Below are 17,208 nucleotides of genomic sequence, written 5' to 3' on the forward strand. Positions count from 1 at the left end.
CCTAATACTGCTCTGCTCTGCCTTCACCCTCCTAACTTTAAGCTCTGGCTTAAAATTCATTCCCCAATATATCTCCCCCTCTCTACTTTAATCTTCACAACAGTCCAAGGAGCAGTAGCTGTAGTTAGCTCTGAACTGCAGGGCCACTGCATTCATTCCATTTTGAACTGCTTATTTCCAGAAAAGTCAGAAATCTGAATTTTTGTGTGAAATTCCTAAAATTTCAAATATCACAAATCCATTTTTTTTTCTAAAACACCATGGGCCCAATCCAACAGGCCTGTAGGAATAATTCAGTCCATTTCAGAGTTTTCACCATTTGCTAAGAAAAAGACCCATTTAAAAACCATGAGCAAGACAAAGCAGACTGAGATAACTTTCTCAGTTATCCCACTTCGGCAGCAAAGGTCCTAAACCCAGTAAACTGGGTCTGTCTAGGCAGGCAACTCATTTTTAAAAAGAAAAATATCCTGCACAGATGCTAGTTATAGTGACAAACTCAGAATTTTTGGTAATTTAAGAACTATTAGTCTAGTTGTCTTGGGATGGACTGGAGTCTTTCTGCTCCATTAATTAAGTCCCTGGGGGCAACCATGCTAGAGGGATAGTTTGTTATGATCTTCTAGAAAAGCAACCAATTGTTGAGCCGCAGAGAGAGAACTGAAATTGGGGAGCGCAGGAGGTAGGGGAAATGGCCGAGAGGACAGGCTTTAGAAACAACTGCTAACCAGATGGGCTGCTTAGGCCTGGCTGTGATCACTTCAGTGTAGCATCAATCTCAGAAACTGCGAATAGGGGCAAGTTTGGAAAAGGGTTTGTTCTGTGCCGTCTTTGGCCTCAATCCAAGATTTATCACCATCCCACCCTTTGAACTCCTAGCTCAGAGGAGCTAAGGAAGTTATGGAGAAAGCGGAGAACATAAGAAGTCAGGGTTCAACAAAAGGCCAGCACACAACTCTCAGGGGTCAGGATGGAGGAGGCCTCAACACAGTAGGGTCCGGGCAGAGCCTCGTCAGATACTCTCTTCCCAGAACTTCCGATACAAATTCTTCCCCGATTCAGCCGAGAACGCCTTTCCTTCAGCTCGGGACCTCAGACTTCCATAAAAAATGTGTGTGCGCGCACACATGCAGGAGCTCCTCCTGGGGGCTAACTGGAAACGCCCCCTTCCTTGGTGCATGTGGAGATTTGTTATAAAATGGGTTTGTTTTCTGTATCAGGAAAAAGATGCTCAAAATTCAAATCACCACTTCGTGTGGAAGACAGTGGTGCCGGCCCCTGCTTTTCCCACGCCACCTCCCCTCATTCAGGGCTCCACTAGCCTTTCCATGAGTATCAGACGCCAAGGTCAACATCCACTAAGGCCACCTGCTCCCCATTTTCTTTGAATACAGAGCTGGGCTTATGTAATCCGAGTTTTAAGAACGGATATTTCTTTTTTTAATATGTATTTTTATTGATTTCAGAGAGGAAGGGAGAGGTAGAGATAGAAATCACTGATGACTAGAGAATCACTGATCAACTATCTCTTGCATGCCCCTCACTGGGAACTGAGCTTTCAACCCAGGCATGTCCCCAGACTAGGAATGGAAACATGATCTCCTGGTGCAACCACTGAGCCACACCACAGGGCAAGAACTGATATTTGTCTTTTTTAAAAAATATATATTTTATTGTTTTTTTACAGAGAGGAAAAGAGAGAGAGTTAGAAACATCAATGAGAATCATCGATCAGCTGCCTCTTACACCCCCCCCCTACTGAGGATGTGCCCGCAACCAAGGTACATGCCCTTGACCGGAATCGAACCTGGGACCTTTAGTCCATTGAGCCAAACCAGTTTCGACTGATATTTGTCTTAATTGGTGATGGTGAGGAGTAAAAACAACAGTGGAGGTCCCAGGGGAGGGGCAAGGGAAGAGCAAGGATCGGATCGTAGAGGCTGCCCCAAAGTCAGTGTCCCCACAGGGGTGAGGATGATACAGGGACCCAGGCATTTGATCTTTCACTCTTTCATTTGATCTTTCACAAACTGGTCCAAGAACTTGAGGTAGGCCTGGCGCTGTGGTGCAGCTGCTGGAATGAAGTGGCCACCAGAGTGGGTGAGAGTGATGGATCCAGTGAATCTGCTAGCTAGTTGCATACTCTCCTGAGAGGGGATGACACGGTCAGTGTCCCCAAAAACATGGAGTGAAGGCAGCGACAAGGGCCCCTGCAGGATGGATTCCTGGAGGCCAAGGCCCCGAGGACAGAACCCAGATACCAAGATGATAAACCTCGGCAAGGGGAAACGGGGGTCGCCTGCTTGGCCAAGGGCACACACAAGGGCTGCCAGCGCAGCCCCCTGGCTGAAACCAAGGAGCCCATCAAAAGGCCCCAGCTTGTTCAGTGCCTGTGCCACCGTTCCCAGGGCTTCTTCCAGACCTCTGCACACTGTAGGCTCTTCCAGTGCGGAGAAAACGTCTGCCTCCTGTTCTGAAAACCACCAGCCTCGAGGCTGCTCCTCTGGAGGGCAGGACCCTACAGAGATACGGGGGGGAGGGGGGGGGATAGGGTGGGGTTAGGGCACGGGGGAATGCAGGAGGAAAGAAATGAGAAAGGGAGGGTTTGGGAACGACTGGGAGAAAAGCGACTGAGGGGAGAGAAATCTGGGGGAAATGAAGTTGGATATAGATTGATTGGCAAGGGGAAGGGCGGGCGGACCAAATCAAAGTGTAAGCGTGGGAGGCTGGGATTAAAGAAATGAAAGGTATGGGTAGAATGTAGTGGGAGGGTGGGAGGAATGAATGAGGACAGAGTAGGGGTGCGCTGTAAAGTGTTATAGAGACGGGGCAAGATAGAGAGGACTCGGAACGCATTTCCGGGGCAGGACTCCTCTCACCGGACTCCGGCCCGGCGCCCGCTGTGTCCACCACCGGGTGCGGGCCGCTGAGGCACACGAGCTCGGCGCGGCCCCGCAGCGCCTTCCTCAGCGCTCCCGTCTTCTCGCGGAAGCCCCGCTCGCTCTGCCGGAAACCCGCCAAGCACAACACACGCAGTGGCTGCGGCGCGGCCATAGTGCGAGACAGCGCGCCAGCGGGAACGGAAGCGGCCTTTCCCCGAGCGGAAGTTCAATTACGCGAGGGGCGGAGCCAAAAGCCGGTAACACCCTGAAGGCGGGCCTGAGAGCGAGCGGGCGGGCGTCCCCACGACAAGGCGGAGCGGGGAGGCGCGGCCAAAGCAGGGCGGATACCTGAGACTCCGGAGCGGCTCACGGTGCGAGTGGCACCACTTTCTCTTCTCTGCAGCCGCAATCCTCGCAAGTCACGGCTGGAGAAAGGCGCGCGGGTCCCTCCTGCACCTGAGTTGCACACTTTGGTCAGGTCCCACTTCTGCGACGTCGTCCCTCCCGCTCGCATGCATTTCCCGTAGCGGCCACATGGCGGCGGCCACGGCTCGCATCGCTAGGGAGTCCTCCTTGGGAGTCCCTGCCTACCTTCCCCAGCGCAGGCCGGCGGGGTGCCTGGGAGGGCCGGTCTCGTCCGTGGTTCACTGTCCACGGCCCCAAGGAGCTGCCCGCATAAAAGTCCATGGGGTAGGGCTGCTGCCAGGAAATGTCCCTCAGGGCCACCGCCGCCTAGAGGAGGAAAAGCGGACTAGAGCATTTGCCAGCACTTCTGCACAGGATTATTTCATCCTCACAGGGCATAGTAGATCCTGTTATCAATGCACACACAGGAAATGTCAGGCTAAAGAGGCTAAGAGACTTGCCCAAGGCCACTCAATTAGGAAGTGGCTCAGCTGTAACTACTAGTAAGTACTGCCCGCCTACCACACTCCACTTTATTTTTTAAATACATTTTATTGATTTTTTTCAGAGAGGAAGGGAGAGGGATAGAGTTAGAAACATCAATCAGCTGCCTTCTGCACACCCCGTACTGGTACATGCCCTCGACCAGAATCGAACCTGGGACCTTTCTGTCTGCAGGCCAACGCTCTATCCACTGAGTCAAACCGGTTAGGGCCACACTCCACTTTAGATCCCTCCCTTGACAGAACCAGGTGCAAAGTCCACTCTGTCAGATGTTGGTGTTACCTCATACGGTGTTAGCAGCGGCTTGGGGAAGGCTGTGCCCCAGTCAATGGAGAGGCGTGGACATGCCACCTGGACCCACCTGGGAAGGGAAGTCAGTCAGACCCAAGGGAGGTCTTCCCGTCTCCTGGGCAGCATGCTGACGAACATGACTGTGTCCCCAACACATCCAATGAATGCTTACTCTGAATTCTAAAGTTAAGGTGGTAACGTACTGCTGTTAGAATAACACTGTAGTGTTGCTGTTGCCTTCCCTGACTACACGCTTTCTGAGGACAGAGCGTGGGCAACCTCCTTTGTGATAGTACTCCCAGAATCCATTTTAGTGCCTGGCACAATGCAGATGCCAACCACCCCTCAATCTCATCTCTTACAGAACCACTGTGATGGTGCAGATGCCCGCCAGCCCCAAGGCAGACAAGATAAGTGTGATCCAGAGCAGCCCCTGCTGGATGAGTGCTCTGTAAACAGTAGCATTTCATGATCATGGAAGCAATTCCTGTTGACACCAGCCCTCAATATGTGCTAGGAGGGACCCAAATTCTAAACTTCGTTAGCCAGTCGTAGCTAGAAAGATGAGGTGGGGAAACTTACACATCTACCTGCGGAAGCAGACGCAGCTTGCTGGGGAAGATCTCGGAGAGCAGCAGCCTCACGAAGGGCAGTCCCAGGGCTTGCAGCCTGGATTCCAGGTGCTGTTGGTCGAGGAAGGCAGAGCTGGAGCCATCAGGATCCAGCTGCCAAGGCTAAATTCTCTGGCTTACTGATTTCCCCACTGACTGATGGTTTCCCAGTGTGCCCCTTCCCCAGAGGCCATCCCCTGCCCTCTGACCTCCAGAATCTTGGGGCTGCCCTGACGGCCCAAAGTGCCCAGGATAAGGCCCCAGGATTTAGCGGAGCGGGCGGTGGCTATGGCCTCTTGGCGGTTCGTCTGCATTCGCTGATGGTCATAGTGCTCCCTGGATAGGACTTTGCTGTATGGGTCGTATCTGGAAAAGAAGCTGTCAGGGTCACGGTGGCAGCCACTTGTGGGACTTGGGCTGTATGCACAGCTCCCTGACTCGGCCGCTTGGTCTCCCGAACCTTCAGGCTCCACGCAGGTAATTGGGAACAGAGGTGAGAGCATGGGTTGTCATTGGGAAGGACAGTCCCACAGCTGGGCAGGCAGGAGTGGGAGCGGGTTTTAGGAAGCCACGTGAATCCCAGGGGACGGGAAGGCACTGTGCAGCAGCAGCCCTAGGTCTGGTGTTAGATTCAAGACCCAGTACCTTGTATCTTTAGGGCTGGGGGCTGTTAAAGGGCCAAGGAATGAGGATTTGGCTGAGTGAGGGCCTCCGTGGCAGAGAATCCCACCCTCTCCCCAACTGGCTGGCCCAGCTCAGCCCATACCGGTAAGCAGGGACATCAGGGTTGGCAATCATGACAGACTCCAGGTGAAAGCGGCCATCTCCAAGGTACCTGCGGGGAGGTGGAGGCGGGGTAAAGGGGGTGCTAAGTGTGGTGGGGCAACGGAAGCAGCAGGCACTGGCTTGGGGGACAGAGGACTGCCTTCTTGGCTGGCTGTGCCTACTGGCTGTGTGTGAACTGGAAGAAGTCATTTCCCCTCCCGCGGTTTTGATTATCTTACATGCAAAAAAGGAGCTTGGACTGGATGACCGTAAAGCCCCTCTAGTTATTTAATGCAGAAGCTAAGAACGCCCCGACCTCCAGGCTGTGGAGATCCTCACTTGGAGGAGGGGGCGGGGGAGGAGACAGATTCTCTCTCGCTCAATACAGACAAGGGAGTCATGTTCAGGGTGTCGTCTAAGCTGTAAATGAGGTTCCGGGGATGCACTGGCTACTGTCCGCCCTAACGGGCTCCTGGGCCCAGCTCCAGAGTTGCAACAATAGACACTGTTTATTGGACTTATGCCTGCTGTGCACTGGGCTTGGGCTAAGCACCTGGCATGTATGACTTCACTCAGGCCTATCAAATAATCTAAGCTACCCATACTGTCCCCATTTTACAAGATGCCGCTGAGGTTCAGGGATGTTCATCCCTGGCCAGTGTGGCTCAGTTGGTTGAGCATTGTCCCCTGCACCAAAAGGTTGCCAGTTGGTTTGATTTCTATTCAGTACACATGCCCAGGTTATGGGTTCCATCCCCAGTAGGGGGTGTGCAGGAGGCAGCCAATCAATGTTGGCTCAGTGGATAGAAGAACTTCGGACTGTGGACCTAAGGGTCCCGGGTTCAATCACAGTCAAGGACATATAACCTGGGTTGCAGGCTCCTCCCTGGCCTGGGCCCTGTTCAGGGCGTGTGCAGGAGCAACCAATCAATCTTTCTCTCATATTGATATTTCTCTCTGTCTTTCCCTCTCTCTTCCACTCTCTAAAAAAAATCAATGGAAAAATATCCTCAGGTGAGGATTAAAAAAAGAAAAAAAGAAACTTGCCCAAGTCACACAGCTATGAAGCAGTATATCTAGGGCTTAACTCTAGGCCTAACAATCAGGAGGCTGTACCCAGCGTGCCCTGGGAGATGCCATCTCTAACCGCACCTTCGCAGAACACGAAGAGGCCAAAGGGTGGAAGAAGGTGCCATGGCAGCTCCTTCCCTGGGAGACCTCACTGGCCAACACTCAGGGTTTCCCTCCCTCCAACACACATGTCAGAGCCCCCACGGGTAGGCATCTGTGCGCTCAGTTATGCAGGCATGGGCACACGGGAAGTGCCATGTGGGAAGCAGGACTGCCAGGTCTGGGCTGGCAGTGGGCAGGGGTGTCTGTGTGAGCACAGCAAGACCCATGGAGCCAGAATCTGCAGCCCCCTAAGGCGGGCTCAGTCAGGGGAGTGCCCTGCCTCCTTTCCTGCCATTAGCCAGGAGCAGGGCTCCCCAGGCCCAGCCAGGAGCTGTCAGCTCTGAGTTTGGCTGCATTCACACAACATTAAGCATTTCCATTACCTAAAATAATTAGGCAGCAGGAGACACGCCGCTCCTACTTGTTAGCTGTCCGGATGCTAAATTAATGGGGCTCCAGCCTGGGTGTACCCATCCATCTTCTCCAATTATATTCCCACCATTTCTAGCACACCCTCACCCCCGTCAGGCCCTCTGATTCCTGCCCCACCCTGAGCATACCCTTCTGGAGTGGACAAGGGCACTGGTGAGGGAGACAGAAAATCTGAAACCCTATTTGGACCCCATCTTGCTGGTGACCTTGAGCAAATAGTTAAGGAGTTTTGGGCTCCCGGGGTACATTTCTTATGCCGGTGAAGTTGACACCCCCATTTTTCACTTACACAACAGCCTCCACCTCTTTGGGCAGGTAGGGTGACGTGCAGCCCAGAATCTCCCCAGGGGACAGGGGCTTACACTGTGGGACACTCATGCGATACTCAGCTTTCAGCTCCTGGGCAACAGCCTGTAGGGAAAAGGAGAGAAGAAAAGCAAGAGGCTGGGGAGGGAGAGCCAGGGCTGGAGGACCGGCCTGCACACTGGCACGGGGACTAAGAACAGCTTAGAGGCTGGCTGTTGCCTGTCCGCTTACCTGCAAGGTGGACACAAACTGTATGGTGCTGACCAGGGCGAGGGCACTGGCCGGGGGAAAGGTGAGGCGGATCGAGTCCAGGAGGTGGGCGGTGTCTATCCGGATGTCCACAAAGACATACAGCACCCGAAAGTCTTGGGCAGATGTGTCCATGGGAACTGGGAGGAGGGAACAGGGACTGCGGTTTGGAAGGCAGAAGGGGCAGAAGGCCTGGCCCAGTGGCTTCGAGTTGGGGACAGAAGGAAGTGGTGGGGGAGGGGGGAGTCACAGGCCTGTTAGAATCTCCTTCTTGGTCACTTGGGGGGATGAGGGGTAAGGGGACAGCCTGCTATACCAACAGCCTTTCAAACACCCGCATCTGGGAGGGCAGCATGGTTTCTAAGGCAACCAAATCCAAAGGAAAGATCCACCTGCAGAGCAGGAAGGCTGAGGCCACCCCAGAAACCAGGAGGGACCTCATGCCTGCAAGCAGGACAAGGCACTGTGATGGGAATCAGCGTGCAATCCGGCCTCCCTGCCAGCCCTCCCAGTGTCCTGTCCGCCATACCCAGGCAGCTGTGGCCATAGTGCACCAGGAAGTCAGCTCCCAGGGCCCTTGCCGTGAAGTCATCCACACAGCAAGCCCCGTAGGTCACATCACCCATCACCATCACTTCGGCCTCAGTGAACCTGTGGGGATGGACAACAGAGGCTCGGTGGTCCAAGGAGCGAGGTGGAAGAGAGATCTAACCCCGGGCAAGTATCGCAGGGCCCAGCTCCTCCCTCTCTACCTCACCCAATTCCTTGGGTAGGCAGCTGCCACTTCTGCCAACAAAGAGTAGGAGGGGCCCAGCTGCCACCTCCTCCAGCCCTGGCAGCAGCTCCTGGAATTATAGCTGTATGAGGATGGTCTCTGTAGCACCCCGATTCTTCTGCTCAGGCTCACACTACAAGAGGGACCCCCAAATCTCAGACTGGCATGCACGGGGTCAAACAAACACAGACCTCCTGACGCATCCCACGCAGAGCAGTGAGCATGTATACACACGCAAAGGCACCTGTCCCCAAGTCTTGGCACTGCGGGGTGCGTGGGCATGCGTATATGGGTATACATAGCTTCCCTGATGCCCAGACCCCCTGCTAACTCCTCACCCTTAATCAAGGCCCTCTATGCCCAGGATGGGGGGGGACCCATGCATAGCTCCCCCATAGCACATGGCACTGCCCACACACCCCATGTGTGTGGCTCAGGAAGAGTGGGCTCTGGCCAGCACATTGCCAGGAGATCTGCTGCCAGGCCTGAATCACTGTGGGCTGGGGGTGGGTGGGAAGACCCTTCACCCCTGAATTCCCTACAGGAATGGAGCCGAGGACCAGCTCCTCCCTGTGAGACCATCCCTGGGGCATGCATTCTGGCTCAGGGACTGGGGTCACTCATTTATCTCCTAGGGGCATGGTGGAGAAAGCTGAACTGCCGCCAGACAGCCTCTCCCCTCTCCCTCCCCATCCCGATCCCCATCCCCAAATCAGGTTGTGCACAAAAGCAGATTATTCAGCTCCTTAGAATGCAGCCCAGGCATGAGTCAGCCTGAGCACTTAATTTTTTATAGATTAAGATGTATGCAAATTGGCCCAAGCCCCAGAGAGCACCCCTACGGGGCAAGAGGATGGGAGTAGGGAAGTGAGTGTGGCAGCGGGATTAGGAGCGGGATTAGGAGCGGGGTGCGGGAGGGCAGCAGCAGCGGGGAAGTGGGAGGTTCCCATCACGAGATGACCTCCCCTTTCTCCCTTCTCCCTCACGGCTCCTGTGTGGGTTCCAGATGGCTGAGCACTCACCCCCACTGCCCAAGGATGGCTCATTGTATTGAAGAAACTTAGAGGAAAGAAGGAAATGAATACCATCTCTAAGGCACTTCTCCCCGATAAGCCCCTCCTTGCCCTATTCAAGATGTGCCAGAAATGAAGGTTCCCCTTGGCCAGACCCCGAGATGACTACTCAGCCCAACCCATGGTCAGCTCTGAGGATTCTTTTTTTTTTTAATGCCAAGTGTATTTTTATTTTTTTAAATATATTTTATTGATTTTTAACAGAGAGGAAGGGAGAGAGAGAGAGAGAGAGAGAGCTAGAAATGTCGATGAGAGAGAAACATCGGCCAGCTGCCTCTTGCACACCCCCTACTGGGGATGTGCCCACAATCAATGTACATGCCCTTGACCGGAATCGAACCTGGGACCTTTCAGTCCGCAGACCGACGCTCTACCACTGAGCCAAACCGCTTCCGCTTATTTTTATTTTTTATTGATTTTTTTTTTTTTTTTTTTTTTTTACAGAGAAGAATTGAGAGGGATAGAAAGTTAGAAACATCGATGAGAGAGAAACATTGATGAGAGAGAAACATCGATCAGCTGCCTCCTGCACAACCCTACAGGGGATGTGCCCGCAACCAAGGTACATGCCCTTGACCAGAATCGAACCTGAGATCCTTCATCCTGCAGGCCGATGCTCTATCCACTGAGCCAAACCCATTTTGGCAGCTCTGAGGATTCTTCTCCTCAGGCCCCACCAACTGCTCTGTCTTAATTTTGGGTTTTCCCCTTTGTATGTGCATAGTTGTAAGGCAGAGGTCCAGAAGGAAAGAATCATATCAACAGGCAAAGCTGTAATGGCCATAAGGTCTTGGCTCAGCTCCCTCTCCTATACCCCAAACCTCACCTTTCCAAGATATCCACAATGGTGCAGGCGAAGAGCAGAAGGCCTTCTGGCATTTGCAGGGCCACTGCAAGACAAAGCAGACACATGAGAGCAGAGGATGGAGTGGGGACATGCCCCTATGTGGGCCAGGCAAGCTCTCAGCCCCACCCCGCTCAGAGCTTGGAGGCTTACCCTTCTTGGCCTGGGCCTGCTGGATCCTCCAGATGGTCTTGGGGATCTCGAAGTTATAGTTGGAAGGCAGGACTTGAATGGCTGCCTGCAGCTGGGGGTTGTTCAGGATCTCAGGGGGTATCTGATTGGCCAAGCGGCCCCGAGGGACTCGACCTAGGATCCACATAGGGCCTGCGTCAGTACCTGGCCGATACCACAGCCAGACCCGGCTAAGCTGTTAGTTTCAGTCCCTGACCCCTTGGGATTTGCCCAGCCATCTTCCCCACTGACCTCATCCTGAAGCTGCTGGAAAGAAAACTCAGGCCAGGAGGAAACCTGCCCAACCCATGTTCATGTTGTGAGATTACTGGGAATCAAAGACTTGAGCCATGAACAGGGTACAGTTCACCCCTTACCTCAGGAGAGCAGAGGTGACACCGGGGGACTGAATTGAGGGGCAAATGGGGAAAAAAAAAAAAAAAAAAAAAAAAAAAAAAAAAAGTCCAAAGAGCTGCTCCTTGATAGAGAGCAACCCGGAGGAAAACCCAGGATCCATGGCAGCCCCGGAATTCTGGGAAAATGTGCCTCCGCCCAACCCGAGAACACCCTGAAGTTCTGAGGTCCTAGATATGAGATCTAGAAGCAGCACACTGTTATGAATGCTAATGCAAAAGACTGCCTTCCTGCCCGGCCCGCGTGATGCAGTGGTTGAGCGTCAACCTATGAACCAAGAGGTCACGGTTCGATTCCTGGTCAGGGCCCATGCCCAGGCTGCCAGCTTGATTCCCAGTATGGGGTGTGCAGGAGGCAGTCAATCAATGATTCTCTCTCATTAGTGATGAGATACAGTCTATCTTTCTCTCTGTCTCTCTCTCCTTTCCTCTCTGAAACCAATATATATATATGTTTTTAAAGATTCTCATCCTTACTTGAGTACACTCATTATGTCTATACTGGTTAACTCCTGCACTATTCCTTCTCATTTAAAAGGGAAACAACATACATTTAACTGACTTAACAAGTTCCCTGGTTCCATTGTTCCACCCCTCTTCCCACCCCAGGAAGAATGAAAACAACATACTCTAGTCAGGACTGTGGGAAAATAGGTTTAAGGGCAGAAAAGCTATTTGATCTTTAGGGGACAGTAGTCTAGTGGGGGCAAATGTAGATACACAAATAATTACAACCCCCTGAGTAAAGGAGAAAACACTGTAGCCCCTTAGCAAAGCTGAAGCTCTTATTCTGCATCCTGTTCCCCACAATTTAGTTTAGCTCAACCCTGTTATCTTTTTAAAAAAAAAAAAATTTTTTTAAATATATATTTTTTATTGATTTTTTACAGGGAGGAAGGGAGAGGGAGAGAGTTAGAAACATCGATGAGAGAAACATCAATCAACTGCCTCCTGTACACCTCCTACTGGGGATGTGCCCACAACCAAGGTACATGCCCTTGACGGAAATCGAACCTGGGACCTTTCAGTCCACAGGCGGATGCTCTATCCACTGAGCCAAACCGGTTTCTGCAACCCCGTTATCTTTAGGAGCTAGGCAGTTTGGGAATGTAATAAGGCAAGAAATGAAGTAAATGAAGGAATACTGGCTGAGTCTGTACTGTCTGTGCCAGAACTTCTGTTAGGGTCCTTTACTAGGATGGGTAGGATTCTCCCAGACCTGGTGGGTGGGGTGGTGGTGAGGTGGAGAACTAGCATGGCCCATCGGGACCCTGAAGCCAGGTTTGAATGCTACCACTGTGGTTTTGCTCAGTCGTTCCAAAGGCCTTGGAACAACCAGCCCAGTGCTCCTGGGCCCTCACAGAAGCTCCCGGGACAGGCACCGTTCCCTTGTGGTGGTTGCTGAGGTGTAGGAGCTGGTAGTCTTGGCAGCTCCAGTTGTCACAGGGACCAGTAGGCGCCGCCTCCTTTAACTCGCGGCTAAACCTTCCGTTTACATCCGTTATTCACGGAAAGTCTCAGGTCCCCGAGTCTAGTCCCTGGACTTTGCACAGCCTGGTATTCACTGGGCGCCCAGGAAGTGCCTGGCGGATGAAACCACGAGCCCCTCCCCTGACAGCATTCCCTGCGACCCCCGTGCAGGGCCCGCCGCAGGGCGCCCGGCTCCTGCCTTCCCAGCCAGGCCCGTCTTCCCGGGAGTCTCCACTCTTCACGCCCCGGGCTCCGGCCTCGGCGGAGGACCACAAACAGCACCCTGGGCTCCCGTGACAGCGGCCCGGAGCAAGTGATGGCGGGGCCTCCCACGTCCTGCCTCGGACGTGGGGAGTCCTGCCCAGAGATGCGGGGTCCAGAGGCCTCAGCGTTGTGAGCACCCACCTCTGCCGGGGCCGCCTCGGCCGCCCGGCCCCGCCGCCTCGGAAGCCACCAGCGCCGCCATCGCCGGCCTGCCCACGTGGGAACCGGGAAGGCAGCGCTAGAGGAATGCGGAGCGCGCAGACTTGGCGATCGCTCGCCGATCGGGGCGAGGGGCGGGGGTTGGCTGGGCGGGGATTAAAGGGGCGGGGGTTGGCTGGAAGGAGGAGGAAGGGGCGGGGCCTCTGTGGGCCCGGCTCGGCCCTCAAGGTCGGGGCTCGCGAGAGCCCCTAGTGGCCCCGGGCAGCAGCGGCTGCGCTCTCCCCGCTGGCCTGAAGCTGGCACTCCCGGGCAGGGCTCCCCTATCTGCCCGCTCCTGCCCAGACTTCTGCGGGCCGCGTTCTGTGAACGGGGACACCACCAGGTCTTCCGTCTGCTCCCCTCCCTGGTGAAAGCAGTGGCCGCGTGTAGGTGGGGCCACATTCCCTACCTCGGAGGACCCCACTGCCTTACAGGACAGAACTCTGTGCCCAGCTCCAAACTGAGTCTTGGTGCCGGTTTCCAGAGCGCCCCCGGGTGCCCTTCTCACCTTTAGAACCCACAGTGTGGAAGGGTCACATGTGAAGAAATGCTACCGGGAGAAGGTCCTAAGCCACAGCTTTGAACAGGGATGTGGCCAACATGGGTCCAAAGAACACACCTCCCACCTTGATGAGAGTCCAGCCTAAACTTCCCACCTTTCTCAGTGTCTCTGGATCCCCAGAGCGCAGGATATCCATTCTAGGGATCCCCTCATTCCAGTTTCTCCCCCTTTACAACACGAAGGTCCAGCCTGTGGTCAGCTCTGGTTCTGGATTGCAGCTTTAAGTGAGGATGGGGCAGTTCGAGGACTCAGATTCTGGATGCTGGCCCACGTTTTCCCTGCCTAAGCTGCCCCTTAGGCTTATGGTAGGTAGATTTCTCCTGCTCAGTGCTGAGCTCCTAGGATCCCAGAGGGAAGGCAGAGCAGCCAGTGAGACAGCGTGGGCCTTTGAAAGAGCAGAGTGCCTTCAAGACTGGCCTTCAGCAAGGTCTGCCCCATAGAGCAATGGTTCCCCAGAGCCACTTGCCCACCCAGCCTTTTGGCACCATCTTCCCCTCTCTGCAGTGGTGATTTGAGTACAACGGGCCCTTTAAGACAGCTCTGTGGCCTCAGGCTCCCCTGGAGGCCCTCCCAGCTTGGAAACTCCTAATTAAGGTGCAGAGAGAAGTGAAAAACAAGCAGCCGGGAACTGGCCCTGCCTGGGAGGCTGCCCAGAGAGGAGGGTTGGCTGGGCAGGCTGGCCATGAGCAGCCAAGCGGAGGACCAGCAGGAATCAATGTTCTGTCCCTCCGACCACCAACTCTTGCTCTTCACAACTTTGAACAGGGATGTGGCCAACATGGGTCCAAGGAACACTCCTCTCCCCTTGATGAGAGTCCAGCCTGAACTTCGCATCTTCCTCAGTGTCTCTGGATCCCCAGGGCGCAGGATATCCATTCTAGGGATCCCCTCAGTCCAGCCTTTCCCCCTTTACAACACGAAGGTCAGCTCTGGGTTCTGGATGCAGCTTTAAGTTCCAAGAAGGGAGAAGATTGGCTTCAGCAGAGCAGTGGCTTCTCCCTAGCCGGCACCCTGCTGGGCCTTTTTCTGAGGTGGAGGTGGGGGCGGTTCAGGTAGAGGTGCTTGAGAATGGGGACTTTCATTGCACTGCAGCCTCTGTGCCTAATGAGCTGCCCCAGCCCCCAATAGGAAACCAGGCGGTGTACAGGACAGGTGTGAGCATGTCCCCCAAGACCCTTGTTGTTGTGCAAAACATTGGGGGCTGTCCTTCAACTTGGTCCAAGAACACCTCCATCTGTCTGTGGGGGGTCTCCCTGCCCGAGTTACTCAGCAGGCTGAGTAATTACTGCCTGACAAGAAGGCGGGCGCAGTGCACCCCCACATTATACCACAACACCCGCCTACAGTCACCCCCACCCCTGGCTGGACTCCAAAGCCGCACTCAGCCCTCCGGAGGCTGAAATAACTCTGCTTCTCACACTCACGCCCCGTTCCAGCCAACTTTGCCTAAGATGCTGGGGTTTGCGGGGCCAGGGTCATGGGGAGGCGGCTTGGGGAGGTGGCAGGAGGAGTCACACACCCTGCTTCAGGCTGGCAGGTTGGCCCTGAGCTGCAGTATGACATACTGAGCAAGTTGTGCAACCTCCCTGGGCCTCAGTTTCCCTGTGGAGGGCCTCCGCAAGCTGTGTCATTAAGTTCAGCGTCAGGGTCTACCTGGCAGGGCTCAGGCAGGGAGTGGGGGCAGCCCAGCCTGGCTAAGAGGAAGAATGCCTTCTGTTCCCACCTTCAGATGGACCAATCTGCCGAAACCGTTTGGCTCAGTGGATAGAGTGTCGGGCTGCGGACTGAAAGGTCCCAGGTTTGATTCCCATCAAGGGCATGTACCTTGGTTGTGGACACATCCCCAGTAGGGGGTGTGCAGGAGGTAGCTGATCCATGTTTCTCTCTCATCGATGTTTCTAACTTTCTATCTCTCTCCCTTCCTCTCTGTAAAAAATCTATAAAATATATTAAAAAAAAAAAAAAGATGGACCAATCTTTAGAACAAGGTTATTTTCTCACCTTGTTCTCCCATGGGCACTGCCTAGAATGGCCTTTCTCCTTCTCAGCCTGTTGAACACAGCCCCCAAGATCTAACCCAGCCAAAGCCGGTTTGGCTCAGTGGATAGAGCTTCGGTCTGTGGACTGAAAGGTCCCGGGTTCAATTCCTGAAAAGGGCATGTACCTTGGTTGCGGGCACATCTCCAGTAGAGGAGTGTGCAGGAGGCAGCTGATCCATGTTTCTCTCTCATTGATGTTTCTAACTCCCTATCTCTCTCCCTTCCTCTCTATAAAAAAAATCAATAAAATATATTAAAAAAAAAAAAAAAGATCTAACCCAGACGGCCCCCTCTTCTGTGTGAAGCCTTCCTGATGGGCCTTCACTTCCCTACAGAGCCAGCAGGAAAGACACCCTGTGTATCTCCTCTTGTAACATTGAAAAGCGGATTGTGGGTCTTTCTTCCCTAAGCTTCTGGAAACCCAAGCTTACACCGTTAGCTCACACCCAAGCTTCAGGGCATCGAATGCGTGCAATGGTGGTGAATGGATGATACTGGCCTTTCTGACCTTCCGATGGTGCCAGACTCTTCTCCAACAAATCACACCACTCATCCTCTCAGTTTAATCACATCTCTGCTTAGCTGTCACTTGCTCAAAGAGCTTTCCTCCCCGGACCCCTCGTTTCAGCTCCAGAATACCGCCGTTTGCTTTTCTCCCAAGCACCCTCTCACCCAGACTTCCCGCACGAGGTCCCTAGTAGATAAACTCCACAAAGGCAGGGGCCTTCTCTTCTGCAGGGGCTGGACCCCAAGAACAGTGGTGCCTCACACAGGATAGACCCTCGATAAATACGTGGTGAATAAGCGACTTAGCCCACTTTTTCCTCTGCCAGGACCCCTCTTATGATAAGAGTCTTATCCTAGGCCAGTAGGGGGTGCCGGCCTCCATCCAGGATCTCGCCTAGCCTGAACGCTCAGCCTAACCTGCCCCCCTGCGGGACCTACTTTCTAGGCGGTGCCGCCTCCATTTTCTGCAAAGCCCCGGCGGGGTCCGTGCAGACGGAGGGAAATCAGAAGGTCCCCTTGGCGGAGGGAGCTCACTGGAGCCCCACGTGGGTTCTTCCCTCTCTCTGGGGTTTGCAGCCGGGCCTCCTGGAATGCTTGCTGCGAGGTCTAGACCCGCCTGGGGGCACGCCACACCTCCTCCCCCCAAAGGACAGTGTCCTGGGGCGCAGGACGCGGAGCCAGGCGGCAGGGTCTGCCGGGGGCTGTCCCGGGCCGGGAGGAGCCGTCGAGCCTCCTAGGAGGAAGCCGAGCCGACCCAAGAGGCGATGGGCAGGGACGCGGACTTGTGATCGAGGGCTCTGGGCGGCGGTCGGTCGCCTCGTCCCAGCCGGCCGGTCGGCTGAGCGGAGCGCACGCTTCCAGCTGCCTGGCTGGGTGACCTCCATCCGCGAAGGGCGAACGAGCGGCGGGTGGGGCTGCGGGGACGAGCTTTGGAGAGCCCACGGGGACGGAGAGGGGGCTTTCCGAGGGGTCCGAGGGCCGGCCCGGGGGCTGGGGCAGGTCCTGGGACGGCCCGAGGTGGAGGAGAGTGGTCCCCGGGGGCGGAGGGCCCGGAGAAAACACCTCGGGAGTCGGCGCCGCGCGGCGGAGCGCCGCTGCCCTGGGAATAGGACGGCGCTCGGCAGGCTCCGCGGGCTGAGAGCACTTTCATAAATTTTGTATGGGAGGCGCTCCGTGAGCGGGGGCGGGGACCGGGGCGAGGAGGAGGGAGCTGGCGAGGGAGGGAGGGAGGAAGGAGGGCGGGAGGGAGGAGGGAAGGTGGGGGAAGCCGGCGG

General features: G+C 54.8%; 2 protein-coding genes across 4 annotated transcripts; both read right to left on the minus strand.

Annotated features, from left to right (window-relative positions):
- Nucleotides 1-1,846: 1,846 nt before the first annotated feature.
- OVCA2 (OVCA2 serine hydrolase domain containing) lies at nucleotides 1,847-3,209 on the minus strand. Its single transcript, XM_036408537.2, has 2 exons — nucleotides 2,880-3,209; nucleotides 1,847-2,518 (listed from the first exon to the last, which is right to left on the minus strand). Exons 1-2 carry the CDS (start codon nucleotides 3,052-3,054, stop codon nucleotides 2,004-2,006), a joined length of 690 nt encoding a protein of 229 aa, XP_036264430.1. The 5' UTR covers nucleotides 3,055-3,209; the 3' UTR covers nucleotides 1,847-2,003.
- Nucleotides 2,033-12,907, minus strand: DPH1 (diphthamide biosynthesis 1). 3 transcript variants are annotated; one of them, XM_045571001.1, is made up of 13 exons: nucleotides 12,770-12,907; nucleotides 10,464-10,616; nucleotides 10,293-10,356; nucleotides 8,148-8,269; nucleotides 7,601-7,758; nucleotides 7,353-7,474; nucleotides 5,460-5,528; nucleotides 4,903-5,071; nucleotides 4,665-4,765; nucleotides 4,074-4,152; nucleotides 3,474-3,614; nucleotides 3,231-3,332; nucleotides 2,033-2,147 (listed from the first exon to the last, which is right to left on the minus strand). In XM_045571001.1, exons 1-12 carry the CDS (start codon nucleotides 12,828-12,830, stop codon nucleotides 3,249-3,251), a joined length of 1,323 nt encoding a protein of 440 aa, XP_045426957.1. In that variant the 5' UTR covers nucleotides 12,831-12,907; the 3' UTR covers nucleotides 2,033-2,147; nucleotides 3,231-3,248. The 3 variants fall into 3 exon arrangements, with proteins under 3 accessions (XP_045426957.1, XP_036264421.1, XP_036264422.1); XM_036408528.2 differs by having other exon boundaries at nucleotides 3,231-3,338; XM_036408529.2 differs by lacking the exon at nucleotides 2,033-2,147 and adding an exon at nucleotides 2,428-2,518 and having other exon boundaries at nucleotides 3,231-3,338; nucleotides 4,903-5,059.
- Nucleotides 12,908-17,208: the final 4,301 nt, after the last annotated feature.

This window comes from Pipistrellus kuhlii, unplaced genomic scaffold, assembly GCF_014108245.1.
Source record: "Pipistrellus kuhlii isolate mPipKuh1 unplaced genomic scaffold, mPipKuh1.p scaffold_m20_p_39, whole genome shotgun sequence".
Taxonomy (NCBI): Eukaryota; Metazoa; Chordata; class Mammalia; order Chiroptera; family Vespertilionidae; genus Pipistrellus; species Pipistrellus kuhlii.

Bases quoted from the DNA above. Each gene is read 5' to 3' on its own strand.
- OVCA2 (XM_036408537.2), bottom strand. From the start codon at position 3,054: ATGGCCGCGCCGCAGCCACTGCGTGTGTTGTGCTTGGCGGGTTTCCGG. The intron at 2,519-2,879 runs GTGAGAGGAGTC...GTATCTCTGTAG, and splicing joins GGGCGCCGGGCCGGAGTCCG to GGTCCTGCCCTCCAGAGGAG.
- DPH1 (XM_036408528.2), bottom strand. From the start codon at position 12,830: ATGGCGGCGCTGGTGGCTTCCGAGGCGGCGGGGCCGGGCGGCCGAGGC. The intron at 5,529-7,352 runs GTAAGTGAAAAA...ACCTCCCCGCAG, and splicing joins AAAGAGGTGGAGGCTGTTGT to GTACCTTGGAGATGGCCGCT. The intron at 3,339-3,473 runs GTAGGCAGGGAC...TGTGCAACTCAG, and splicing joins GCCGGCCTGCGCTGGGGAAG to GTGCAGGAGGGACCCGCGCG.